This window comes from Enhydra lutris, unplaced genomic scaffold, assembly GCF_002288905.1.
Source record: "Enhydra lutris kenyoni isolate GAN:26980312 unplaced genomic scaffold, ASM228890v2 scaffoldscaffold88, whole genome shotgun sequence".
In the NCBI taxonomy this organism is placed as follows: domain Eukaryota; kingdom Metazoa; phylum Chordata; class Mammalia; order Carnivora; family Mustelidae; genus Enhydra; species Enhydra lutris.
Genome location: NW_019154172.1, coordinates 4301123 through 4328632, shown reverse-complemented (window position 1 = coordinate 4328632; position 27510 = coordinate 4301123). Strand labels below are relative to the sequence as shown.

Here is a 27510-nt window from a genome sequence, read left to right as displayed (position 1 = left end):
TCATATGTGGTAGGGGATGAAAGTGTGAGGTTCAGCCTGTGCTGAAGTCACCCCATTGCCATAGAATTGGTAAATGCTTTTCCAAACAACCTTCTGGCAACCCTCTCAGATGTTCTGGGTGTTTATCCTGTCCTCAACTCCCCAGGATGCTCCCAGTGGTTTATCCTATGCTTTGTACCACCATCTCTATGGAAGAGGCTCTCTGGAAGCAGAAGGTTTTTGCAGTTTTGATGCAAGATCCCCTATGGAACTGAAGGACTAATCTTGCCTTTCCACTATACTTGTAGGCCAGAACTATTCCTGTCCTTTTACCCATTCATTAGCGTAAGAAAGTGTGCAGGGGAGATGGGTGGGTTCTCTTGGTGGGCTGCTACCTAGCTGCATCTACAAATACCTCCCTCTCTGATCTGTGAAGATGGAATAGAGAGAAACTCATTAAAGTCTACCTGTAGTGGAACAGCACTAGACTAGAGAGGAGACACGTGATTTTAACCGAGTCTTTCATTAACCAGCCCTGAGGCTGGTGGAAATCACTTTGCTTCTATGGGAATAATTATAATAGCAGTTTATTATGGCAAATTGCTTTCTTTTTTGATTCATGGAGCATGTATTTCAGAGACAGCCTAGCCCATTCTAGTCCCAACTCTGCCACTAATTCTAACTCACTTGATGACTTAGGGCAGCTCACACAAGATGGAAACTCCATGAGTACAGATTTCAACTAAAAGAAACCTTAGAAGTTGCTAACAGAGCTACCTGAAGATAGGCTGGGTTGTCTTGGGAAATGGCGCAATAATAGTTAATATTTAATTAGTAATCATTTGATACTAGGTATTATTTGCTTAATTTACTTTTCATAGCAGGCCTACGAGTTAAATGCTATCACGCCATTTCATAGATGAGAAACTAGAACTCAAAAAGTTACGTAAGTAGAAAACTGGGCTCTGACCCCAGATCTGCGAAACCAGGCTGATTGATCCTAACCACTCTGCTATTTTGCCAGTGGAAGTGCTCAGAAGAAACTGGATGACTGCTGTCAGGCAAGGGAGAGATCACAGCAGCAATTAGGAGGTTGGGCTGGGCAACTGCTCAACATTGAGAATTCTTCATTCTCCAGGGCTGTTTCCTGGAAAGTAACACTTGAATTTAATTGCTAGAGATTCCTTTCTGTTTTAAAAATCCTGTGATGCATGTGCTAGAGACAGAGGGTGACAGAAAGAAATGTCACATGTACTCTCTAATGTCCCGGGGTTTAGTTGGGAAGACGAGTCATTTGCTTATGAACCCAGCTGCCCATGACCCAGTGCTCAGCTGGGTGGGCAAGGAAAGTCAGCAGGGTGGACAGAAAGTGTTGGAAGGAATGAGCAAGGGGGCTTGGAATGGCAGGGTCTAAGTGGGTGCCAGGAAAAGGAAACAGAAAGTGTGCATGTTTGAAAAGCCAGACGTGTTTCTCCTTGAAAGCTTAACTGCCACTGGAGCAGCTCTATCCATGCCCTAACAGCAGCCAGCCCCAGCAGTCAGAGGGTGCCTTTCACACTCTCTAACCAGCCAAAGTGCCCTGGATGTCCCAGACTCAACACCTCCTCCCCTGGTCTTCCACCTGAGCCTGGCAGAGGAGGCTGAGACAAAGGCCACCATCGCTTTGGCTACCTCCCACTCCCAGAAAGCCCTTTGGGTTAAGGGCTGTTGTAAATATTAAGATAGGGGCCCTGTCGTGTGTGTGTGTGTGTGTGTGTGTGTGTGTGTGTGAGAGAGAGAGAGAGAGAACCAGAGAGCAACTTTTTATTTTCCCCAAATCTTGAGACTATTTTAGGGATGGAGAGGAAGAAAGACAAGTTAGTGGCAGTGATGTCCTTGATTAACTGAGGAGGGGAAAATAATTTCTTTCTACACTTTAACTTCCTTTCCTACTAAAAAACTGAACAAAACTAGGAGATTGTTAGGGTTTGTTGGTAGGGGTGGATGGGAGAGGGGACTTGTCCTGGGAAGAGGGACACAGAGGCATGACAGCAGCAACCAGCTTGGATATTTCCTAGGCAGAACCTCTAAAGCCACTGCTTGGGAAGGGGGAGCTCTTTAGATAAAACATTGTATAATCACACAGTATCTGTTGGAGCATGGTCACACTTTCACACTAGATGGAAATTTCCAACAGTGCTATTTTACCGTGCACAAGCAGTATAAGGAGAGGAAGGAAATGCCCTTTTGGAAACTAGTTGGTAGATAAAGCAAGGCAGTGAAAGACAATGTGGAATCCAGGGAAATTAAAGAGAACAACTTTGGTTCAACTTGGCAAATGCTTTCTGGCATCTTCTGCCTGCCCAGCACTGTCTAAATGCTGTGAGACACAGGGTCTTGGAGTTAAGATCTATCGAAGCAGATAAGACTAACATACAAGAAACTATGGGATTCTCTATAAATGCTGAACAGAAATGTCAGGATTTTTGACCTACACTCCTATATTGTACTTGTTCTAGAAGTGAAGTATTGCTATTAACCTTGATGTTCCAAGCTTGGTCTGAATGCTATATAATTTTGCCTAGAGTGAGAACAGCTAGAGTTCTAGTAAGAATCATTGGTTCAATCTGGATTCCCCAGGGAGTAGAGTCTGAGGCAGAGACTGATGTGCTGACACCCTATTAAGGTGTACAGTTCTGGGAGCAAGAGTAGGCAATAAGGGGAGAGAGACAGGGAGGGCAGTAGATCCAATAGGAAGATGTATTATCAAGCTAGGCACTGCTAAGTGGGACAGGTTGTTCAATCTAACTATACCCTGAAGAAGCGCTAAGAACTAGGTCTCGGAACCATCAGGGTGGTGGGGGTAGGGGTGGAAGAAGGGCTTCTGTCCCCTCGTGGTCAGAGCTTTGCCCCTTATTGCACAGATCACTCAACAGTTCTGGGTTGTTCGTTTGTTGGGATAGGTGCTGAACAGAGTTCTACCCCTGTCAGTAAGGGAAGCCTGGAGGGGTGTCAGGTGCATCTGTGTAAAGTGGGTCCACACCCATAGGCAGCTGGAACAAGAGGCAGGTGAGGCTAAGAGGGTCTGAAGTGATAGAGAAAAAGGGTCTAAAATTAGCCCTCTCCTGCATAACCATCACTGTCTTCCCACAGATTTCCTCTCTGGGTCCCCAGGTCCTGGCACTGAGTGCGGCACAGAGCAGGCCCACGTTGTATTCATATTAACTAAATGAATGGAATGAATTTTGTTGAAATAAATGAATAAATGGTCACACAGATCTGAAACCTCTTCATTATCTCTGGCTTCCTTCTCCTACCACAATCCCCACCCTTTACCTAGTCCCCATGGCTCTGTGTTACCTCATTTCATCCCTGCTTCAAAAGGGAGCCTCATGGATGACCACAGCCTCCCAGCCTCTAGGGTCTTCCCTCTGTAGCCTGTTGACAAGCTTCTGTCTCTAGTCAGCCTCGAGTACCGAGTACCGCGCTGGTCATCCCACTCCCCAAAGAAACTCGGTAGCTCCTTAATGCCCACCGAGTCAGTTACACTCTCCAGCAATCTCCACATGTGCACTTGCCGCCTCCTGGCTTCATCTTCCCCTCCCGGTTCCTTGTGGTTCCTGGAACATACAATCTTACTCATATTTCACAGGCAATTTCAGATGGCATTTAACTGTACAAAGCCTTTCCTGCGGTTTTGCTCTCCCTGGTCCTTGCCCTGCCCCGAGGCCCCACAGTGCCACTTTCCTCTCACTTACCACACTCAGCTTCTCCCCTGGAATATGGCATGGTTCTCTCCTGCCGGGTCTGAGAACCTGAGGGCTCTCCCACTGGTATGTTCCCAAGCCTCCCAAACAGCGCCTGCCCGTGGCCCTGACCTGATATAGAGCAAGAGCTTCTCACACTCACTGCACTTGGGGGGAGGGGTGCAAGAGCTGGGGGGTGGGGTTGGTGGGGCGCGGCCGGGTAGCGCCCCTGCACTCACTGCAATGCTCAGCCACATCCAGAGGTGCAGTGAAGCTGACCGACCTTTGACTGTCTCAGAGTCGACAGCCCCGACCCTGGGGTGGGTGTCTCAAGCTAACCTTATTCCATTTAAGGGTGGCATTCAGAGCCCAAATAAAGACAGATTTTCCCAGGCATGAGTACTGCGGAAATGAAGAGAGGCAGCTCCCAGCAGTCACCCCAAGGGAACACCAAATTTAGCCCGAAGGTTGAAGATAAATATATTTAAAATTTTTTAATTATAAAAATAACATGATAAAGTTAAAATAGTTTAGATATAAGGAGTATTAAAGCGTTCCCACAGATCCACTGTACTGGCACAACCACTTTCATTTTTGTTTCTTTCAAATCTTTGTTCTTTTAATAATTTTTTTTTTTAAGATTTTATTCATTTATTGACAGAGAGAGAACAGGAGAGCACAAGCAGGCAGAGCGGCAGAAGGAGAGGGAGAAGGAGGTTCCCCACTGAGCCCTGTGCAAGGCTCCATGCGGGGCTCGACCCCAGGACCCTGGGATCATGACCCAAGCCAAAGGCAGTCACTTAACCAACTGACCACCCAGGCGCCCCTCAAATCTTTATTCTTTTAATTGCCTACTTTACACATTGGAATTGTGGTGTGAGTACAGCTTTGTATCTTGCCCTTTTCCATAAAAATAAATGAGAAGCACTTAAAAGAAGCAGGTTGTAGACAAAGAGAAGTGTTTGAATATCACTTCTACCACCTACTAATTGTGCAGGTTACTGAATCTGTTTCTTTATCTGTAAGGGGGGGTGTATCAAATGATATCATAAGATTATTATAAAGATGAAGTGATAATTCATAAAATCTCTTAGCACAGAGCCTAGAAAATAGCACTTAACAATTCCAAAATAGGTGGTGGTTTTTGGTTTTTGTTTTCTTTAAATTGACTTTTCTCCAGCTAATGACACCCTACATAGGTTTTGACACTGGTTTCCAAATGTACAATTTTGGCTTAAACGTTTGTAAGCTTAAGCCCCTCTACATGATATTTCAATCCTTTAAAAAAAATAAATAAATAAAGTCCCAGGAAGGCATAGAACAACTTCCCACCCTGCTTTGAATGTCTGCTGCCCAGGAGGCTTCAGCTTGGCCAGGCTCCAGAGCCCAGGGTAAGAGCTCTCCGGAATGGGTTCATGCCTCGCTCTCAGTTTCTCTCAGAGGAAACCCTTTATCACAAGTGAATGCACCCCATTCCATAGGGCCTTGTGTCAGAGTGATGGAAATTCAGCTAGGTTAAAGGGACAGAGGGGACTTAAGCCATTTCCTGGCCATGACCTCCCAGGGCTGTGTTAGCCTTCCATGGAATTGAAGGAGATGCCAGCTTGGGGTGATTTCAGAGCAGTATCAGATCCCCTGCCAAAAATCATCTCCCACCCACCATCATGCTTGATGAGGTGCGTGGAAGTCTCACTACGGGCCATTCCTTAGATTTATGACTTTGAAGGCATCTAGTATATGTTACCATCAACAAATGTATCTAGCAGCACCTCGCATCATCTCTGATAATGAGTACCCACCTTGTACTCTGTTCAAGGCTCTGTCCCAATGCATTGCCTAGTTACCCAGCCCCTAGGCCGAAGCTGTGCTTTGCCCATGTCAACACCCTCCTCTGAGTCTAGAGGCCCAGTTCCCAAAAAACCCAGATCAGGTGCCATTACCCTGCTCCCGGCTGAGAGACGTCCCCAGTGATGCCTGCGTGCCTGGCGTCTTGCACAACTTCTGTGGCCTGGCTTCCCCGCCGCTGTGCTTCTCCCTCCTTCCTCACTACCCCCCCTCTGTGCACTTGAGTCTAACTGTTTTGACTCCTCTGATGCCAAGCCTCCTCTGGACCACACCCTGCTGGCTCTTTCCCAGCATCCTCAGATGCAGTCTTCTCTGCCCACCAGCCTGGACTCTAGGGAACGGGCCCTATTTAGAAGTCCCCAAGCGTGTTATAAGAATCAATCCCAGTGGAAATCATAGTTGCAACATCAAATAGAGCTTTTTAGAATGTTGACATATGATATTTAGTTGTTTTAATTAAGACTGCCCTTCTTTTCTTTGAGTAAAGAGTTTTCTGTCCCTTGAGGCTTTTACTGAAAAGGTATGTGGTGCCAAGTGGTGTTGTTTTAGGTGCTAGTTAGGGACTGCTTGAATTCTGTGTCTTTCAAGAATGTTGGATCAGACTGAAGTTAGGGTCACTTGCATTTTGGGGTTTCCTGGAAGGAATTTGGGTTCTCCTACTTCAGTTCTTCTAGTCATCAGTGGCTGGCTTCTCCTCAGCTCTCAGATCTCAGCCTCTGTGTTACCTCCTTTCTGCCAGTTTCTGAGGAACATCCCTCCTCCACCTTTGTTAGCATCTTCTCTGTTTCCTTTTTGGCACTTAGGACAATTTGTAATGATTTTGTTTATTTACTTGCATTAGGGTGTCTTCCGTACTAGATGGTAAGCTCCAAACGATGGAATCATATGTTTTATAAAATTGCATTCCTAAAATCTGACATAGTCCCGAGTCCAAAGTGGGTGCAGAATAGATGTTTGTTGAGTGAAATTTTTCTCTTTCCCAATGGAAAGAATAATAAAAAAACTGTAGATCATACTCATTTCTGATGACAAACAAGTAACCAATGAGAGGAAAAGCTATCAATCCTGTTCTGTTTACATATATATCATTTGTAAATTCAATCCATGGACCCACTGCAGGGGCTCCTAGGAACTATGGAGGATTGGGAAGCACAGAGCTCATTTTTGGCACCCCTCCCACCTCGCTGTTTTCTTCATCTGCACATCATGAAAACAATCCTTCAAGACACCTGTGAGGTGCGCAGAGCCCTTGTTCTGTTTTTCTCTCTGCTGGGGAAATTTGCTATTAGGAAGAAATCTGAAATTCATTCATGCTATGATTCTTCATAAGAGTATTATTAGCATTTAAGCACTGAGATGCTTTAACCACAGTCATGAAACACTAATGGTAGAAATGCTGATCTTATCTGGCACTGGAGGGAGGAAATTAAGAAAGGGGCCTGCAGGGACCTACAACCCAAAATGTGTTCACCATATTACCACCCAGCTAACCCTCCTTAAGGATGAACCTTTAAAAGGGAGAGGAAGAGAAAATGAGAGCAGATACATGCAGTTGAAATCTTACTCACTATAACGTGAGTCCCTTAGCTTTTGCTGTCTGGGTGTAATATAAACTATTAAATGTTAATAGCTATGTTTATAGAACCATGAGATGCACTGCTTCTTTTCTAGGAGAAAAAATAGATCTCAGATGCTTTTTCCACTTGGACTACTCAGGCACCTCTGGGCTGAGCACCTTGCCCTTTAACAGATGCCAGGTATATCCCCAAGTCTCAACTCTGCTGTCCTAAGTTGTGTTCTACGATCTGCTTGCAAGACTCTTTAAAAGAGCTCTCTTGCCCTGATGAACAACACTAATTGGTAGTGAAGATAATACTTCTGTATATGTTCCCCAGGCTTTGTTTATTTCTCTAGGAAATAGCACCCCTGTGGTACTCAAGGGCTCCGTGGTCCCTTGAACCTTTGTTTGCAGCAAGAATCATTTCTCCTGGGCTGCCTGGGTGGCTCAGTGGATTAAAAGCCTCTGCCTTCAGCTCAGGTCATGATCTCAGGGTCCCGGGATCGAGTCCCACATCGGGCTCTCTGCTAGGCGGGGAGCCTGCTTCCTCCTCTCTCTCTCTCTCTCTCTCTCTCTACTTGTGATCTCTTTCTGTCAAATAAATAAAATCTTTAAAAAAAAAAAAAGAATCATTTCTCCTCTTCCAAAAAGATGTGATCCCAATCAGAGAGGCCAATGAGAAGCTTTCACTGTCACAGAAATTTCCTGGGCCTCAGTTTCTATGTCTGTAAAATAAGAACACCAAGATCCATTTCACAGAGTCATCCTTGGGGTGTTCACCTGACTAAAACCTCGGCCTCTTAAGGCCCGCCCCCGGGCAGGTGTCCTCTTCCAGGGGTTTTGTTTCACTTCCAGGAGCCTGTGGTTCTTAGAATTCCCATTCAATTCTCTTCCAATTGTTTCCTCTGCCTTACTTTGAGTTAATTTGGCCTGACTTAAACTGACCACCTTAGGTAGATGTGAGCTCCATAAGGGGAAGTTCTGGAATCATCTCTCAAATCCCAGGTTTTCAAATTTTCTGTGTTCAACACAATAATGAAAATAATAAAGATAATAATGGCAACAGTATCAATGATTACCATTTAGTGAGGTACTGTTATTTCCCAGGCACTCAGATGAACTTTTCACTCCCTCATTTAACAACCTAACAATGAGGTAGATGTTCTGAGACTCTACTTACAGATAAGAAAACCAGGGTTCAAAGATGAAGTAGCTTGTTGGAGTCCAGAGGTAAATCGGCAGCTGAGATTTTTAACCCTTGCTTGTCTGACTCCAAGCTGTTTGCATTACTAACTGATGGCTGGAGTCTGAGTGCTGCCCTCCCTGACCAAGTCTGTCATCCTACTTTCATAGTCATGGCATGAAAGGACACCAAGAAAGAGAGATGCAGGGCCAAATTTTATTAAGACAAACTACACATATTATTTCTTATTTTATTCCTGAAAGTCCCATCATCAAGGACTAATGTCATAGGATTTCTAATCCAAGTACACCTACTTCACAAAACAAACCCATTTCAGAGATGGAAGGAGAGTCTTTTTTGTTTGTTTGTTTGTTTTGTTTTGTTTTGTTTTGCAGAGAGAGTCTTAATGCTGGTGCCAGACAAAAGATAAAAAGGTGTTCTCTCTAGGGACCTCTGATGACCATTCTTACCTAAATGGCCTCCCAGTCAGTCCCCTCCAACTCTCTACCCTCATCCTTCTCTCCACACACCAATAGCAGCCAAACATCAGCAGAAGGGTCTGGAGATGGATGATGGGGGGTAGAGGCTAAGACACCTTCTGAGCCTTCACCCTCCTCTGCCCAACTTCTCATCCGCATAGGCCGATGCCACTGGAAACAGTGAGTCTCAGCCCCTCCACCAGCATCTGGAGGTGAGGGCAGGAAGACACAAGTTCTTCTAAAGTTTCCTTTCCTTATTTCAGACTCCCCTCCCCTTCACCCACCCTGTCAGTGTAGACACACACACACACACACACACACACACACATGCATGCATTTTAAAAAGTAATCATCTCCCTATAAGTCTCAGTATCCAATTCTGAGCATCCTTTACCTTTATCCATAATGGCAACCACCCACTATGGATGGACTGAACAGAGAAACCAGGCCAGTCCCTGGGAAGGCAGGACTTTTCCACAGTCCGCAGTCACCACTGCTTTCTAGCTGTCTCATTAGGAGCACCAGGGAGACATAGGAATCACTGTGCTCTTAAAAGAGGCCCCTGCCAAGAGAGCTGGAGATTCCCTTACCGCTTCCATGCCCCTGCTAAGCCTTCCAGGGAGAGAGAGATCTGGGGGCTCCATAGCTGTCATCATGCCTCCTCTTGGCACTCTAAGTTGGCAGTCAGAAAGGGAAATAAATAGGAGGGGGAAACAGTTTTCCAGTATTTTCTCTCTTTTTTTATTTTTATCGTCACAGCAGAATTATTTTTTCCCAAAGGGAATTTGAGAAGCACAATGCCCTCTTTGTTTTAATAAGACCTAGGGAAATTCCATTGGCCCTTGTGGCTGGTGATCCGGTCAGGATCTGAGAGAGGACGACGGCTTCTTGGGCACTCTGGTCGATAAGATCTTTAGGGGAGCACTGGGTGAACAGCCAAGGAAGGAAGGGATGGGATGGTTTCTATCATCGGGTTGAGCTGTAAAGAGCTGCAGGATGACAGGTGGTGGCAGGGATTCCAGTGGAGCCTGTGTATATAGTCACTCCCTGGGGGAGCTTGCACCCCCATGGGCCAGTTTTCACCCTGGCAGAAGTAAAGGCTGCAGCTTCACTAAGGTAGGACATTTGCCAGAGGTACATACCAAAACACTTGTAAAGTTGAGGCTGCTGGTCAAGTTCCAAGGACCTCTTTTTAAGTAAGACTGGGTACAGGGAAGGCAGCCCAGGGCAGCCCAAGGCCACCTTAACACCACTCCAAATTTTGACCCATGGAGACAACAGATTCAAGAGCACATCTAATGGAAGGTCTTTGATTGATGCTCTTTATTGGCTGGGATCTTTGGGTTTTTCGTTGCAAGAAGAAGGGCGATCAGGTCGAGGAATCCATAGAGACTTGGAGAACCCATCTGGTATGTTGCTGGTATGTAGAGAGCCATTCTGTCCTTCTGGCTATCCCTCCCGTGGCTTGATTTACTGCTGTTCCCTTTTCTTCCTCTGGCCTCTTGACCAAAGAATCTGAAAACCTTCTACGTACACTGGGTAGAGGATGGGAAGGGACAGCAGCTGGGGTGGGTAACCATGTCACTGCCTGCACTCGAAGAGGCCTGGTCCTACCTTCTGGAGTAAATGAGCAATGCCACGGAGACCTGAAGCCCAAAAGGAGCAGAACAGGTATGAGAATGAGAGATGGGGTCGATAGGGACACATCTTCCCTCTGTGAGTTTCCTCTGTTCCCACCTAGTCCTGGATTCCGCCCCCCCAACACTAGAGGGTCACACTGATAGGTCATCTGACCTGGCCTTGCTGCTGGCCTTGCTGAGACGGCGCTTGTCACTTGGATAGCCAATGGGAAGGCGGTGACCCGGGGAGGCCCCATTGGGTACCTCAGGCTTCTGGCCGTAATGGATGTGAATAAAGCCCTCCCCAGGAATCGCCTCCTGGCCTTGCACTTGCTCAGTGGCCAGGTTCTCGGTGTTCTGCTGGGAAGCCATCTTGTTACTGAAGGGATTGAAGAATTTGCCCCCAGGGCTATTCTCTAGACACTGATTGAAATCAGGGGGTGGTGTGCAGTTCTGGACCATGCCGGCAGAGGGGCCAGGAAGCTGACACTCGGCTGTACTCTGCCGAGATCTGACAAAGCGCTGTCTGATCTTCTTCCAGCCCAGGTGGTAGAGCTCAGCCAGGCTGAGGAAGAGGGACAGCGCTGCCACAGCCAGCATAAAGACGATGAAGACATTCTTCTCCGTGGGCCGGGATACGTAACAGTTGACTGGGTGGGGACAGGGACTCCTGCGGCAGACATGCAGGGTGTCCAGGAAGATCCCGTAGAGGAGGTACTGACCCACGATGAAGGCCACCTCCATGGTTGTGCGAATCAGGATGCTGCAGACATAGGTGTTGAGCAGAGTGCCCTGGAGGACAATCCTCCCGTTCACTTCCTCCCAGCAGGACAGCTCTGCCTTCTCAGCCACTGGGTACTCATAAGAGCCAGTGCCCCGGACCTCTTTGGCCCTCTCAGCCTCCCTCAGCTTCCGCTTCTCCTGCATGCGCACCGTGTGCATGGCATGGCCCATGTACACCAGCGATGGTGTGGACACGAAGATGATCTGTAGCACCCAGTAGCGGATGTGCGAGATGGGGAAGGCTTGGTCGTAGCAGACGTTCCCGCAGCCGGGCTGCATAGTATCACATTGGAAGTCGGCCTGCTCATCCCCCCAGGATGACTCGGCAGCCGTGCCCAGCACTAGCATGCGGAATATGAAGAGGACGGTGAGCCAGACCTTGCCGATCACTGTAGAGTGCTTGTGTACTTCCTCCAGGAACTCTCCCAGGAAGCTCCAGTCACCCATCCTGACTCAGCAGGAGACAGCCACCAGGACTTCTGCAAATGGGGCAGAGAGAAAGAGAGAAAAGGAGAGGGATGCTTCTGCAAAGTCTGGACGGTCTAGGGCTCCTCCGATCCATTCTTTAAGAAAGTGCAACTCATGAGCCAAATTCACCTGAAAAGCTCTCTTTTTTCCAGGCCAGCAAAAGGAAAAGGAGATCGAAGATTAAAAATGGTCGTGTTAGCAAGATGAGAGTGATTCCCACACTTGAATGGATCTAGAAATCAACTGAGGAGCCTGTTATGAGTGGGTTCTGTGCTGTTACCTCTGGAGAGTCTGCTTTGGGAGGTCTGGGGCCACCCTTGGAACCGCAATCTGCCCCGAGCAGCCCAGGTTACTCTGAGGCAGACAGTGCAAAGCCCACGCCTGGAGAAACACTGGTGAAGCAGGAAGCACAAAGGACTGCTCTCTGCTTTCGCCATTCTGGCCCTGTGCCTCACTGAGTCTGCATCCTTGTCTGTAAAATGGGGATGGAAAACAGCTGCCTCAGAGTTTCAAGGGTGAGGTACGTGATATGTTGGGGATCATAACTCAAATGTTCCATATGTTTGAAAGGGCATCAAGTGAAAGAATTATTTTGGTTCCAGAAGGAACTGAGTGAAGAGGAAGGAGTGGGGATGGCGGTGGCAAGTCTGGCCTCTCAGAAGGCATTCCCTAACCTTCAGAACCACCCCAGCTGTACTGGGAGATGGTGAACAAAAACCAGCTCTGGGTGCTGCTGATGAGTGCTCGGGTTCTTGCAGCTGGGAGGCAGCTGGCGATGCCAATCTCCCACACCTTGGGGCAGTGCAGCCCTTCAGGGGTATGGCTCCTCGTCCTCCTGCAGAAGGTCCCCATGCACAGACCTGCTCATCCAGAATAAATGCCCCAAACCATTATGTCCCACACAGAACCTTCTCTCAGCAGGCCCTTTCTTGCTTCTCCAGCCTGATTCCTTGTGTGTCCCCATTAGTTCCTTTTGTACTGCCTGCCACATCCTGGAAGATTCCCAGATGCCCTCTTCCCAGCCACCTTCTACATAACCGCCGCCCCCACCCCCAGCTAGATCCTTATTAACCCTCAGAACTTAACCCAGTCATGGTTCCCTGCAGCCCTCCCTGCTCCTCCAAGCTGAGCCTCTTCAGCTCCTGTGGTGGCTTTAGGGACACTTGGTTCCCTCCTAGCACTTCCCTTCTTGTTTTGTGGCCCTCTGCCTGTCTGTGTTCTTCTAGTGGGCGCTCCTTGATCACAGAGACTGACTGTTCCTCTCTATCATCATCACCTGGCCCAGAGCCTGGGCTGGAGTGGATAATCTTAGGGAATCTTAGTTGAGTGAATGAAGGGTGGCAGGCTCTGATGTGGCAAATCAGTTCCCTATTCCTTGCCTGCATCCTGTCAGCAGGGTGAAAAGACCAGATTTCACTTTCTCAGTCTCTTCTGCAGTTAGATCTGGTCAGTCAGGTATGGTAAGAGTCTATGTAGAGGGAGTGCTCTAGAAACTGTTTTCCATCCCCCAGTAAATGGAGAGAGTCTCACAGGAAGTCTCCCTGCCCACCACCCCGACTACTTCCTGCCCATGGACAGGACTATTTGAACCAAGATGTCTGAGGCTGTCCAGAGATTCTCAGAAATGCCAACCAATGTCCTGAGGCCTCTGAATCAGCTCTTGAATCTCCTACCTCCAGAATTCTTACTTGATGAGCAATAAATGTCCTTACGGCTTAAGCCTCTAACCAATCCTAATCAACAGAATGACAAAAAAAAAAAAAAAAAGGAGGGAACTGAACTACAAATATTCCATTCTTGTGATCATAAAACCTTAGAATCTAATGGGATCTTAGAGATTGTCAGGTTCACACCTTGACCTTCACATCTTTGCTGTCAGTATGCTCCTGGTTCCTATCCAAACACTCTTTATGCAAATAAAGAAGGACAGTGTGGGTTGCCATATTTCATGGTGCAGGCTTCCTTGACTCCTGAGTTGATACCTTGACAGAGACCAGGCTCCTGGCCCTGTTTTCTCCCAGGCCCCCACTCCCCAACCCTGAGAGTCCTCACATGAGTGGAAAGGGCCTTATCTCTGTCCCCCTCTGTGTCAAAGACTCATCCAGGTCTTGAAGCCTTTCCTCTAGTTTGTGTTCAGACGTCTGCCCTTTCCCCTAGGTGGTGAAGGGTCCCCCTCCCTTAGCCTCCAAATGTGGAAAACTGTGGAGCGTCAGCTCAGAAGGAAAATGGCTGATTAGATAAGAGTGCGAATGGTCTGTCATCTCTTCTGGGCACGTGCATAGTGTTCAGCACCTTCAGGGTCATCCACACAACATGCAGGGACCAGGATGTGCTGAGTGTCTGAGAGAGGGGAGGGCAAGAAGGAGAGGGAGAGAACGGGAAAAAAAAAAGAACAAAAAGAGGGGAAAGACAAGCAGGAGTTTGGAATGGAAAAAAAGAGGCCATGTAGTGGTTAAGAGAATATAGTTTGGGGGTAGCTAAGTGGAGTTCAAATCCCTATCAATATCGCTGAGCTTGGAGAAGCTACTGGATCTGTAGCTCAATTTCCCTAACTGCAAAATGAAGATACTATTATTTAGCTCATCTGGGGTTATGAGGTAATGTATAAAAAGCACTTAACACAGTGCTCAGTGTATAAGAACTAAAGAATAATTCCTTGCCTTTACTAGCAAGAAAGTGGTGAGGGAGGACAGGAATGGAGAAGGAGGGAGAGAGAGAGAAAGTAGAGAGAAGTGCATTACAAAGAAGAGAGAAACAGATGGAAAAGCAAAAGGGGAAAAAGTGAAAGGGAAACAGAAATGGAAAGTAAAAAGAAACAAGAAAAAGGGAAACAAGTGTCATATTCTTCCAAAATTTGGGGCAAGTTTTCCAAACTGTCCTCAATCCCTGAAGACATTTCCCTTGATCTTCTGCCTCTGCCACTCATTCCTTGCAAGTCCCCCAGGAGGTCTAAAAATAGGGCCAGACAAAGAATGTGACGCTTTGGTCTGGTCTACCAAGAGGCTTGCGGCTGACCCCCTCACTTGTGGTGCAAGGAATCCCACCTGGAAGAAGGAAAGCAAGCATACAAGAAAGAAACATCACGGAAGAGGAGAAAGACAGTGACATCTATAGGCTGCCTCATGGGGAGGGAAAAACACTAGCTGATGAGGTGGGGGTGGGGCAGACCCCATGCACCCTGGTGACAGCAAATAGGGTACAGGACAAGTCTCATTTGTGACTTCCTGATGACCCAGGCGAGGTCAGAGAAACTTAAAATTGCTATCAAGTATCAGCTGCTCGGTTTATAATATGAAAGTCAGTTTCCCAGCTACACTGTGTCCCTTCGGGTCCCCCACAACCTCAGCCAAAGAAATATGTAAATTAGATACCCACTGAGTTTACTGCGTGTAGAGCATATAAAATGCTTTGTAGATTATTATCTGTTTCTTGGCAGGAAGTGTGTTAGGAGGGGCAAAGGAAGCTGCCCATGCCATGAATAAATTCTATCAAATACAATGGTAATAATATACCTCACTGCTTTAGCTAAGATCTTCACTGCCTTCCTACTGCTTATAAAGTTCACACTCTTTAACTTGCACTTGAGATCCTCCACAGCACAGCTCAGTCCTGTCTTCTTCCCTGTTCCTCTCACATACTCCATTTTTAAGCTACATTACTCCCATACACGTGCACATGGCCCACACCTTCTTACCTCTTTGTCTTAGCTCCTCATACCCCCTCTACCTACCAGGTCCTTCTTCCTTTTCATTCATTCATTTAATATGAGTGGTTACCACGTATCATGCAAGGCCCTTAAAGCACAGCAGTTAAAAAGAAAAACTAAGAGTCCCTGACTTTACTGAACTTAACTGCCTTTATATCCCTGACTGAAGGAGAGAGATCGAACACATTGCAATAAAGCATAATGTGTGTTAACATTAAGGGAGTGCTGTGGGACACATGGCAGGAGGTTACTCTGGCTTAGGGCATTGGGGAGGGCCTTCTAAGGAGCCCTGGGTAATTAAATTCTACAGCCCTTTGCAACTGATACAAGTTCTGAAGTCTCCAAGGTAAAAGAGACGGTCCTTAGAACCCAGTCCCTAGAACATCCCCACTCTGTAGTTTCTTCACTCAAAAACCTTCAGCATCTTCTTTCAACATGTCATATCCAGGGACAAAACAAACATTTGGAGGAGTCACCAAGGAACTTGTTTGGTAATAGTGACATGGCACTTGGATAAGAGGGAAAGGGCCAAAGGAAGGCTATTGTGTATAGTGAACATAGATCATTTTATTCCCTTACTTTGTGTATTAAATGACTACAGATAAAATTCCGGTACCTACATTCCCAACCCAGTGTTAGCATTTTTGCCTCCCTACACAGCCAGTGTTTTCAAAGAAAACTAACTTAGAGCAACCTAGGTTAACATAAACTCATAGCTAGGGCTTCCTTCTCTGGCCCCACATATGTAGGTAGAAATGGAGAATTCTTTTCTCAAATTGATCTCAGCCCATTTTGAAATCTCCTGAACAATAAAGACTCCACATTACTGTTCAGCGTGTAGGATACAGTCACACTTATATGTTGCCTTACACTGATTTTCCAAAATTTTCTTTCTATCAGCCAACCCACAAGTACTTTTTTGAGTCCCTGCTATGTGCCTCTCACTATTCTGGGTACTGAAAATAATATCTAGGGGGTACCAGACCTGGCACATACTATGCATTCAATGATATCTTGAATTAATAAAATCAGGCACGATTCCTGCCCTCAAGGATTTAACAGCTTTTCCCTTCAAATGAGTAATAGACTTCTCAAGTCAAAAGCCCTGTCTTCTACTTTGTATTCTTAATGCATTAAGGTCTCACAATAGGTACATAATAAATGCTTTCTTAACGATTGAAAAAAAAAATGTTTGATCTAGCAGTAAGATTACAGAGTGATCCTACAGAGGGTCAAATCTTCCTTCTTATGTCCAACAAATAAAAAAGAAAACCTTACAGGGGCCCATGGGTAGCTCAGTCAGTTAAGTGTTCAACTCTTGATTTCAGCTCAGGTCATGATCTCAGCATTGTGAGACGGAGCCCCGTGTCAGACTCTGTGCTGGGCGTGGAGCCTGCTTAAGATTTTCTCCCTCTCGCTTTGCTCCTCCCCACCTCTCTTTTTCTCTCGTCCCTACTCTAAAATAAAATAAGTAAGTAAAACCTTATACAGTTCAAGATGTGCTTCTCCTCCCTTCTCTTAATGACCCCAAGAAGGTGGGACCATATTTGTTTTGTTCATGACTGGCTACCTTAGGACATATAGACACTCAGTTTCTATTGTTGAATGGAAAAATCCTCATAGTTATGAGGATTTTTATGCCTTTTTGGGGTGCTGGTTATTGCCTCTGTTTTGCAAGAAGGAGACATCTACAGAAGGTAAGAGATTTGCTCAAAGAAATGAAGACGAATAGAGGTAGAACCTAGACCACTTCAGAGTTCCTGATCAAGTCTGGGGCACACCAGAAAATTTCCCTCCATCCTCCTTCTAGGGGTGAAGTGCATCGATTCTTATGTCTCCCCACCTCAGAGCTTGAAGTTCCAGCAGTGAGATATTTGAGACATGACTGCCATTTAGTGCTAAAGCCTGGGGGTCGGTTTTTAAGCAATCAAGCAAATGTTTATGATGGTCCCTTGATGTGACCAGCACTTGATGGGAGGTGCTGAGGGGCTTATGGAAAAGTTCAATTCAGTTCACCTTCACAAACATTTACTGAGTGTCTACTTATGTGATAGAAGTTAGGAACCCAGAGATCAGTAAGACTCTTGGTTGAAGGAAATCACTGTCCAGTGAGGGATACAAACACAACCAACTGTGCAAATATTCTGGGCTTCTCCAAAGAGGCAACCCTTGAATTGGAGTTAGGTGGAGGTGAAGTTTGTAGAGGTGAGAGGTAGGGGAGGAGGGGAGGTGCGGGAGAGACGGGGCATTCCAGACAGAGGCAAGCACGTGAATAAACCCAAGTGAAAACCAGCATGGTATTAGCGAACAATGAGCAGAACAAGGGGGTGGTCTGCAGGATAGGCAGAGGCAGATTATGGAGGCTTTGAGGCCGTGCCAGGAGTTTGGAGTAGTTCTCAACCCTTACATAACCATGTTCAGTACATGACTTGTCCCTGTGGGCAGACCCTAATGGGACACAGCCCTGAAATGGGGTGGGGACATAAAGCATGGCACAGTCAATAATCACCCTGCTGGTGGCAGTCCTTTGGCAGTGGCTGCAGCATAAACTAGGCAGGCTGCAGGTGACAAGTTCGTCAGCACACCGCTAAAACAGCGCCCTGTCTCTCCTGCTCAGGAAAGCATATTGCAAGGGAGCATAGGGATGCCTTGAAAATTCTCTTCTGTTGATTCTAATTCTGTCCTCTGGAGCCACACTTAACAGCCTTTCCCCCACCCCCACACCAAGTCAGCAGCTGGGCCTTGGACTGAACTGTAAAACCATTGGGTTTTCAAATACATAATGAAAATGATTAGCTCTACTGGCTATGTATTCTCTCTCCAACTCTACCCTGAGCTCCTTGAAGACAAGGTCCATATCTGTTCATCACTGTATCCTCCTCCTAAGTCCCCCTACCCCCTCTTCCCTCTTGCTGCTTAAGACTGTACCTTACACCCAGTTGGTTGACACCTTTAAAAATCAACAACAGTTAATAAATTACAGCATTCAGCTCACTCAAAACACCTAATGCGGGCGCCTGGGTGGCTCAGTGGGTTAAAGCCTCTGCCTTCGGCTCAGGTCATGATCCCAGGGTTTTGGGATCGAGCCCCGCATCAGGCTCTCTGCTCAGCAGGGAGCCTGCTTCCCTTCCTCTCTCTCTGCCTGCAGCTCTGCCTACTTGCGATCTCTGTCTGTCAAATAAATAAATAAAATCTTTAAAACAAAACAAAACAAAACACCTAATGCCAGTAGAGGGGCTCCCTGGGAAGTGACCTTAGGGCACCTGCACAGTGAATGTGGTGACCAGAACAGCAGGGAGACTAAAGCTGCTGAGCCTTCCTTCTGCCTTTGACCGAGCCCTCGGCTCAGCCAGGCAGGACTGGATGGATCTAAAGCAGAGACACATCCGTTCACCATGGACTATTTCTTCTCCACCTCCTCCCCACATATCACTGGGGCGCTCACTCAAGTTTGTCAAAATTAGATTATAAGACCACTCCACAGAATCTGAGTCTAATTCTGGACAACGACACATGTTCTGTACATTATCTAACAGATCTCTGGTTCTCAGTAAAGGTTGTTATTCACAGTAATAATAACAGCACTCTGGGCCCATGCTATAATTCTGCTCATCACACAGTGGAATGTGGCACAGAGCAGGGTTGACTTGCTTCCCAATTAAGAGAATTCTGTTGTAAAAGGACCCAAAGGGCCTCACTTAAATGATCCTTGGACACAGTATCATGTCAGTGCAGCTCAGTTCAGAAAGTGTTTATTGAGCTCTCCTGCTATGCCAGAAACCAGAGGTGGCTTTATAAAGTAAAGCACTAAGTATAACATCATCTCAGAACTCTTCGGCACCTTTCTTTTTTATTAATACCTGTTTTTCTGACCTACCCTCCCCCTCAATAGCTTCTCACTAAAATGGAGAGACACAGGGAGGATTGCATAAGAAAGTGGTCTTGATCTTCCACTACTCCAGAATCTTCGTTATCCTTGGAGATTCTCAGCTCCATTTTCTAGTTTACCTAAACTTACACAACAAGAAACTCTGAATCCAGGTAATAATGATAATAATAAAATTAAGTTATTGAGACCTCTCTATGTGCCAGATGTTCTTCAAGTTTCTTGATATATTTTTTTTCTCATTTGATTGTCCCAACAATTGAGCAAGCAAGGCTCATCCCCAGCCCCTTTGTACCGGCTCAGGGAGGTTGACCGAGCAACGTCACTTCAGGGGAACTTGCTGGTAAGTGGTGGAGTTGACATCCAACCGAGCTCTGGTCTTGTCTGACAGCAGTACGCCTGCCTTCACAACTGTGCTGGATCCCATCTAAATGATCTAAAGTTCCTTTCCTTAAAAATCCTCACCAGTCAGAGGCTGGGCACTTTGACACAAGTTAATGCTGCAGGGAGGTTTTCAAGGTGACTATTAGAATCAGGGGTCGATTTCTAAGTTCTAAGAAATGTAATTCTTACATTTAGGACTTCCACTCCTCTCCTGACTGCGATTTGGGGATTGCCTCTTCAACCTCAGGGGAAACAACCAAACAGGTCCTACAGCCATGTGGGCAACTTCCTCAGAAGTCCAGTGGGGGCTTCCACCCCTGAACCTTGATCACTGAAGAGAGGAGAGGGAGACAGAGATGAGAAAGAAGTAGGAGATAGATGGAGGAGATGAAGTGTCACTTTGGTTTTCCTTCGACTCCAGCCAATGGCAGATAATTAACCTTTCTTTCTATGTCATTATTTTATTCTAGCAAGGACAGAGTGGTCTGCTCAGAAACACTCTGCTGATAGACAGTTGTTTCAAAGCCAAGGAGGTGGAACAGAGCAAAGTGGAGAAGGAGAATTATGCTGAGATACGTAATTTTCTTGTTAAATTGTTGGAAGAAGAAATATTTACAAGAAGTGGGTGGGAAGTGGTGGCCAAATGGAGATATTCAATTACAATGAAATATTAGGAGGTCCTTATTAAGTACCCCAAAAAGGTTGATTAAAACCTATGCAGTTATTAATGAAAATTGTATTTATGAGACACTTAGATTTCTTTAGTATTTCCACCATTTTTCATGGATTCATAGGAAAGGAATCTAGATATCAAGCAAAATCAATCCCTTATTTTTATACAAGCTGAAGACCAGGGTCCAGGGAAATTAAGTACTAGTGATAACAGATACCACAAATTTGAGTGTTTTCCACGTATGAAACATTTTACAACTATACTTTTAACCTTTATATTAATTCTGCTAGGAAAGTAGTTATTATCCCATTTTACAGCTGAGAACACTGAGGCTCAGAGGTAGCAAATGCTGCATAAGGGACTTGCAGTCAATCTGCCTGACTGCAAAGCCTACCTTCCCACTGTGTCTTTATTTTTTTTTTTAATTTATTTATTTGACAAACACAGCGAGAGAGGGAACACAAGCAGGGAGAGTGGGAGGGGGAGAAGCAGGCTCTCTGCTGAGCAGGGAGCCCGATGCGGGACTCGATCCCAGGACCCTGGGATCTTGACCTGAGCCGAAGGCAGAGGCTTTAACCCACTGAGCCACCCAGGTGCCCCTCCACTGTGTCTTTAAAAGGGAAAGAAAAATCAAAGAGGCCCCAGTTCTGACAGATAGTGACAAACCTGTGACTGGAACTCTGTCCAGTCTCTGAACTCCACGAGCAGGGCTTTTCCCACTCTCCCGTAAGAGGCCCTGGGTTTTTCCTTTCAGCCCCTGGCTTCTTGGCTGGCCGTCCCTTGCCTATGCTGTTCCTAGAATTAATGATTCCATCGACGCCCGCGGCCCACAGTGGTCAGGATTCCCAGACTCTTCAGCATCTGCCACCATTTGGCCAGAATTCACATATAGAAAGTTATTTCCTTTTTTAGCCACTAAGTGCTCTTGGCTGCAGCCGCGTCTGCTGCCGGGTTTTCAGCTGGCCAGACAACAGGCTCTGGTGTTCCATTGATGTCAAATCATAACAAGAACCTCTGAAACAAAAATAGGAGGTGGGCCTCGTGTTTCCTGAAGAGTAGTGGGATTTGAACCCTGCCTCCACTCACCAATTGTGTGCCCTTAGGCAAGTCACTCAGCCTGTCTGTTTCCTCCTCATCTGAAAAGAGGGAATGTTTACTCATGGGGATTCAACAGTATGCGGATGTATGGAAGGTCCTCGAACAGTACCGGGCACATAATAGACAGTCAGGTTAGTTCCTTGTTTTCTTTTCTGACATTTCCAGTAAAGACTCCTCTCAAGCATGATCCAACTAGCCAACCTGATAATTTGAATTTGGCAGTGCAGCAGCCTGGTGAGAGAGACCCAAAAAGGACACTCACGGGGCATCAGGTGGGAAAGGTGAGGAACACATGGGTGATGGGAAGGATATTAATTTCACGTACATCTGTTATTTCACTAGGCGTGCAGACCTTCAGGGGCAAGCATGGAGAAGAAGGGAGGTACAGGGTCTCACTGAGATCAGGCCCCTCTCATTCTTGTAATTGATTCAGCCTGGTTCTGGACTTTGGGCCTGGAGATGGACTTCATTTGAGTCCACATTATAAAATGTGTGCTTCATGTAATCCCTGACTTCTGAAAAGCTGCAGCACTTTTGAATCTCTTCATCAACCAGTCCAAAGGCACATCCACTAGGGTAGGTTTGAAGCTGGCTCGGTTCTACTTGGAAGAGAAATCGGTGACCTGCGGAGGAGGGCCATTCCGACCCCTAACTACATCTGCCCTCTCCTGAAGTTCTGAATCATGAAAATCCCAGGATGAATTAAGATCCTGGAAATCATCTGTGAACAAGAGCCTTGAAAGAAAGGCTCTTCCGAGTCTCAGCTGTTTCTCTGTGGCTCTGGATGAGACATTCCGCTCCCTGAGCCTCAGTTTGCTTGTGTATAAGAGAAAGCAATTGAGCTGGATGGCTGCTAAGTTAGAACATCTGGGGAGTTTGTGACTTGACCAATTGCGATAGCATGGCAAGTCAGTGGCAAAGCCAAAGGCAAAGCTAGATTTTCTAACCACCGCCCCCCCAGCTTAGAGGTCAGCAAAAGTCGTCCCAGGGGAAAAAAAAAATCTGCGAGTCATAAAAAGCAAGCAGTACCTTCTCAGAATTCCATGTCGTGGGGGAGGCTTTTCCATCAAATGAGATGTAGTTCCAAGATATGAGCTGAGGACCAGCTAAACTGGATTCTACCCTATTGTTCCATTGTTCACTGAGCACTTAATATAAAATAGCCATTTTATTTATTTAGTTATTTTATTAAAGATTTTATTTATTTATTTGACAGAGATCACAAGTAGGCAGAGAGGAGGAGGCATGCTCCCTGCCGTGCAGAGAGCCTGATGCGGGGCTCGATCCCAGGACCCTGGGATCATGACCTGAGCCAAAAGCAGAGGCTTTAACCCACTGAGCCACCCAGGCACCCCTAAAATAGTCATTTTAAATACAGGTTTCCCCCACCTTGTCGGGCTCCCTGCTTGAAGGGAGCCTACTTCTTCCTCTGCCTCTGCCCCTCCCCCTGCTTGTGTGCACGCTCTCTCTCTCAAATAAATAAGTAAAATCTTAAAAAAAAAAATGAAGTGGTGTAGAGCACATATTGGATAGTGGGGAAAACTGTGTGTTATTTTATTTAATCTTCACAAAACCTTACAAGGAAGACATTAACTTCTTTGGCAGATGAAGAAACTAAGGCTCAGAGACGTTAAATAATTTGCCCCAGGCCACACAGCTGAAATTCTAACCCAAATGTGATTCCAGATGCCCAGGCTCTTCCTTCTGCCCCATCCCCGAATTAGATAAACTCTAAGATCCCTCTGTGCTATTTTTAATACCCCTGATTCTGAGACCTCCTGATTCCTTTTCCTTATGAAAGTGAGTGGATTGTTGAAAGTTGAATTTTTTTTTTTGCCCATGATATCCTAATATCCAGAAACAACTGAATGACCAAGTAGCACCAAGCTGTCATTCTCCAGGAATCCGTAGCTTCTGGCTCTAGAAAGGGAATTGGTTTCTTTTCTAGAAGACTTGAAGTTTTCCTAGGCATCTCTCCTCTTGGTCAGCTTAATCTTCGAGCCCAAGGTGGGGCCAGCTGGCACAGAGACCTGCGAGAATCCCAGGTGGGTGAGATCTTCCCTGAGACAGGGAGCAGAGCCTGGGCCTTGGGTCTCGCTGGCCCTGAGGACTCCAGGTCTCCTGACTAATCCAGGCAGATAGGCTCCCTGTTCTGCTTTCAGTGGCTGCAGTGGAATCAGCCAGTCCCCAAGAGGCCAGGCTGCAGTGTGGTAGCCCGGCAGGCTGCCAGAGCCCCGAACCTTCCACTGCACGTACCCCTCAACAGCCAGCAGTGATAATGAGGAGCAGGTGGGCAAGTGAGAATTCCTGCCAGAAAACAAGATCGTAGAGATACTTAAATGGAAGAAGCAGGGAGGCCTGGGGACAAATGGAAGTTCAGAGAACACAGCTGAGGACAGAAGTCTGAAGGGCCCTAGGAATGAGTGAGCAGAGCAGGACATTCTCCCAACCAAACTGACGTGACTCATTGCGTCATCCCTCATGGGTCACTTTCTCTTCCTCCGCTTTGTTTTCCCTATTAGTGGAAGAATTGGACAGGCAATCTCACAGACCTTTTCCAGTCCCAATGGCCTAGGACTTTTGGCCAGGATAAGGAGAGGGGACAGGAGAGAGGCAACTGGGGGACAAGAAGAACAACCAGTTTCAGGAGTCCAGCAAGAACATCCTTGGTGTTCTAAGGCTGTGGCAAAGCCAGGCACCGTGACTGTTACTGACGTGGCTTGATGAACTTCATGTATCTGGCTGAAGGGATAGCCAGAGGGTATGTCTGGAAGCCAGGAAACACACTTCTGGGTTTCCTCCACCATGGGCACTGTGGTCAGGGGACTGCTCCTCGGCCGCTGCTGAGTAAGGAGAAGATGGGGAGAGATGGCCAGGGGAGCAGGCTCCAAACAGCTCCACTGCCCTGGGGAACCTGCTGGAAGGTGGAAAGTTCAGAGCTGTCCTTAGAGAGCAGTGAATCAGGTTCTTGGGATGAACTGGGGCTCTGGAGGCTTTGCGTGGAAAAGACGAAGGCCTGCTGATATGAAAGTCAGGCTGCGGTGCCTATAAATACCAGCCTGTGTCCCCAGTGGTGAGCTATGCCACCTGGCTAAGGGGGGGTGCTACATTGCCACATATAGGCTTTTGTCTCCTCTCATTTGGCTAGATTTCTCCTGGGTCTCCTGACTCCCCAGCCAGTGCTCCTTGCTCTGCCCTTCCTTTCCTCTGGCCAGTCAGATCCAGTGGGCCAGACCCTTATGAGATGCTGGGAAGGAAAAACCAGGAATCCCTCCATTATGATGGCATACCGGGAGGGAGAATCCAGTTAAAAGTGAACAAAGGCGTAGTACAGATGTAAAATCCTTGTGACAAGCGTCCCCTTGCCATGATTCCAAGGAATACTTGAACCTAAGGAATCATAACCTTGTACAGCATTACTGCTGAATGGAACTGGAAGGATCCTTCTATTTCAAACCCTTCATTTTCTTTCTTTTTGAAAATAGACTCCACGCTGGAGTAGACACACGACCCTGAGATCAAGACCTGAGCCGAGATCAAGAGTGGAACACTTTACCAGCTGAGCCACCCAGGTGCCCCACAAACCCCTCATTTTCTAGATGAGGAAACTGAGGCCCAGAATGGGGCAAGGACACACAGCCACTCGGGGCACAAGAACCCGGGTTCTTTCACCACACGCTCAGGAGAGAGGTCAGGGAGCCCACAGAAACCTTTGTGCCCCGCAGCCATCTACCTCACCCTGTACCCAGGAGGAAAGGGGACCTTCAGTGACGCCTCTCCCCACTTCCCCTCTGGATCTTCACCAGCCTCTTGCCTCCGACAGCGACAGTGAGTGGCAGGCCAGCCGGCTCACAGCACACAGCAGAGACATGACATTCTGCAGGAAACTAAGCACGGAATATTTTTAAACTACCCAACACGCCTTGGGTGGGGGGGATCAAAACACTCCCCTAGATGCTGTGGAAGGCAGTTCGAAAAAGATTCCAAGCCTACAGGAAGCACCGCAATACAGTGATGGTTTTTGTTTTTAAAGGGCCAATTTCATCTTAACCAAAGTTCTTGGAAATGAACTGCTAAGCTACTTAGAAGATGCCCCTGGAGGGCAGCCACTCTGCCAGAGGTAGACCAGCTCCAAGGGCCCTCCACTCACACTTCGGCAGATCCTTAGAAATCAAGTGAGTAACTTATCTGCTGCTTTACCATCCTCCTCCTCCATATATCCCAACCTCACCATCGCAGGGACTAGTGAGGGGTAGGGAATAAGCCCCCAGTACAGAGAAGGAACTCTGGTTGTTGTCCAGCCTGGAACTCCAGGCTCTCTCTTCTGGCTCCTTCCCATCAACTGAGAGTTTCATCTCTTAAAAGCATGTCTATCCTTACCTTCTCCCCAGTCCTTCTCTCTGGAATTTCCACGGGCTTCTCTGGTCCTGGGTTCCTGGCTGCCTCCTCCGCTGCCCACTCTTCCCAGCTCTCACTCAGCCTGTCAGTTGCTCTCCCACCCCCTTTTGACTCGAGTCTGTCGCCCTCCCTCCTCCCACTTCTTCCTACTCTTTCATTCTCCACCCCCTTTCCCCCAGGTCCCTCCCTCCCTGCTCTCCCTCGTGCTCTTAGAATCTTTGCTCACTTCAAAAGTTTTCTTCCCTCTACCTCCCTGCAGTCTCTCTTCACCACTCTCCCCTCCAGGAGAGAGGAGAGGGAGTCTTCCTCCTCCCCCGCTGCCCTCCACTGTCATTGTCGCTACAGTCCTGGCACCCTCACTCTCCTTCATACGGGTGACACACTGCCTCCCTAGTCTCTGCAGAGCCTCCACAGGCTCCTCTGGCCAGGGCTGTCCTGGGGCATCAGCGGAAAACTAGCATTACCTAAGAGATCTTGCTTCTCCATCCTTTTCCTACTGTCAGAGAAAAAGAATGCTCCCTCAAGAAACAGGTCTTTCTGGAACCTCCATTATGTCCTCATCAGTGAGCTGTGCAGCAGCTAGCATAGGAAACAGTCTCACAACTCACAAGCACCAGCACCCAGAATAGACACCAGGGGTAACTGGAAAGTTCCAAAGGACAGGGAGAGGGCACCATCACTGACCAGGATCATACTCCCTTCACCCCCTTCTCTAAAGAAAAGAGAGCACCTTCTATGTGCCCAACATTGGGCTAGACTATATATATATTCTATTTTTATTTCACTCAGTCATTCCAGTTTCCAATTTTACACAGTAGACATTTCTACATTTGAAGAAACTCAATCATGGTGACCCAGTTGGTAAACAGTGGAGTCTGGATCAGGAGTTTTAGTCAAAGCCAAAATTTACCTCTGTGCTCCTCCCACAAAGGCATACAGGTCTCCCAGCTGGAATCCAATAAATGGAAGTAAGCTTATCTCTTGTTAGAAGGTACATCACAGGCAAGCAAATTCAGAAACTGGGAGGCATCTCTTCCCCTCAAACTCCCCTCATTCCCAACTCTTCAACTTATGCACTTAGCCATGGACCTTGTCAGAGTGTGACAAATATCAACAACAGAGGTTGCTCTGAGTGGACTGAACCCAGACAAACCAATGACCAAGAGCCCACATGTTGTGACAGTGAGAAGAAAATGCCAGAGATCATCTGGAACAGCCATGGAAACTGAGGCTCAGGGAGTCAAGGCCGCCTGTCAGTGTCACACACGGTAGCTTAAGTGGCAGAGGCAGGATGAGAACCCAGATCTGTTCTTTTGCCCCACATCATCACCATCACGCACAGCACTGCTCACACACATTTCAACATTTTGTGAGAAATGTTTGTTTCTTTAGTGGTGATAGTTTTTGTGGGTGAATAAGTTTAGGGTCGGCAACAGGGGAGAGAATGTGGGGCCAAACTTCCTATGTCCAGGGAGGCAGCAGCCCTATGGAAAATAAATTCTGGACTCTGGATTCCTTAGTCAGAGTTTCACGCTTTTTTACTTGTTGTTGTTTGTTTGTTTTGTTTTGTTTTGTTCTTTGCTATGTAGCAGCAGATTCCTGAGCCAGCCTGTCTGGGTTTGAATCGGGGCTCTACCACTCACTAGCCAGGTAACACTGAGCAAGTTAACTTAACTTCTGTGCATCTCAATTTTACGATTTGGGGCTAATAATAACTACCTCCCAG

The 27510-nt window shown here is 46.9% G+C and overlaps 1 protein-coding gene across 1 annotated transcript; it reads right to left on the bottom strand.

Moving 5' to 3' along the window:
• Window positions 1-9083: 9083 nt before the first annotated feature.
• Window positions 9084-25971, bottom strand: LOC111162032 (gap junction protein alpha 5). Its single transcript, XM_022526202.1, has 2 exons — window positions 25767-25971; window positions 9084-11650 (listed from the first exon to the last, which is right to left on the bottom strand). Exon 2 carries the CDS (start codon window positions 11616-11618, stop codon window positions 10542-10544), a length of 1077 nt encoding a protein of 358 aa, XP_022381910.1. The 5' UTR covers window positions 11619-11650; window positions 25767-25971; the 3' UTR covers window positions 9084-10541.
• Window positions 25972-27510: the final 1539 nt, after the last annotated feature.

What these genes read in the sequence shown, in the direction of transcription:
- LOC111162032 (XM_022526202.1), bottom strand. Translation starts at nt 11,618, where the DNA reads ATGGGTGACTGGAGCTTCCTGGGAGAGTTCCTGGAGGAAGTACACAAG.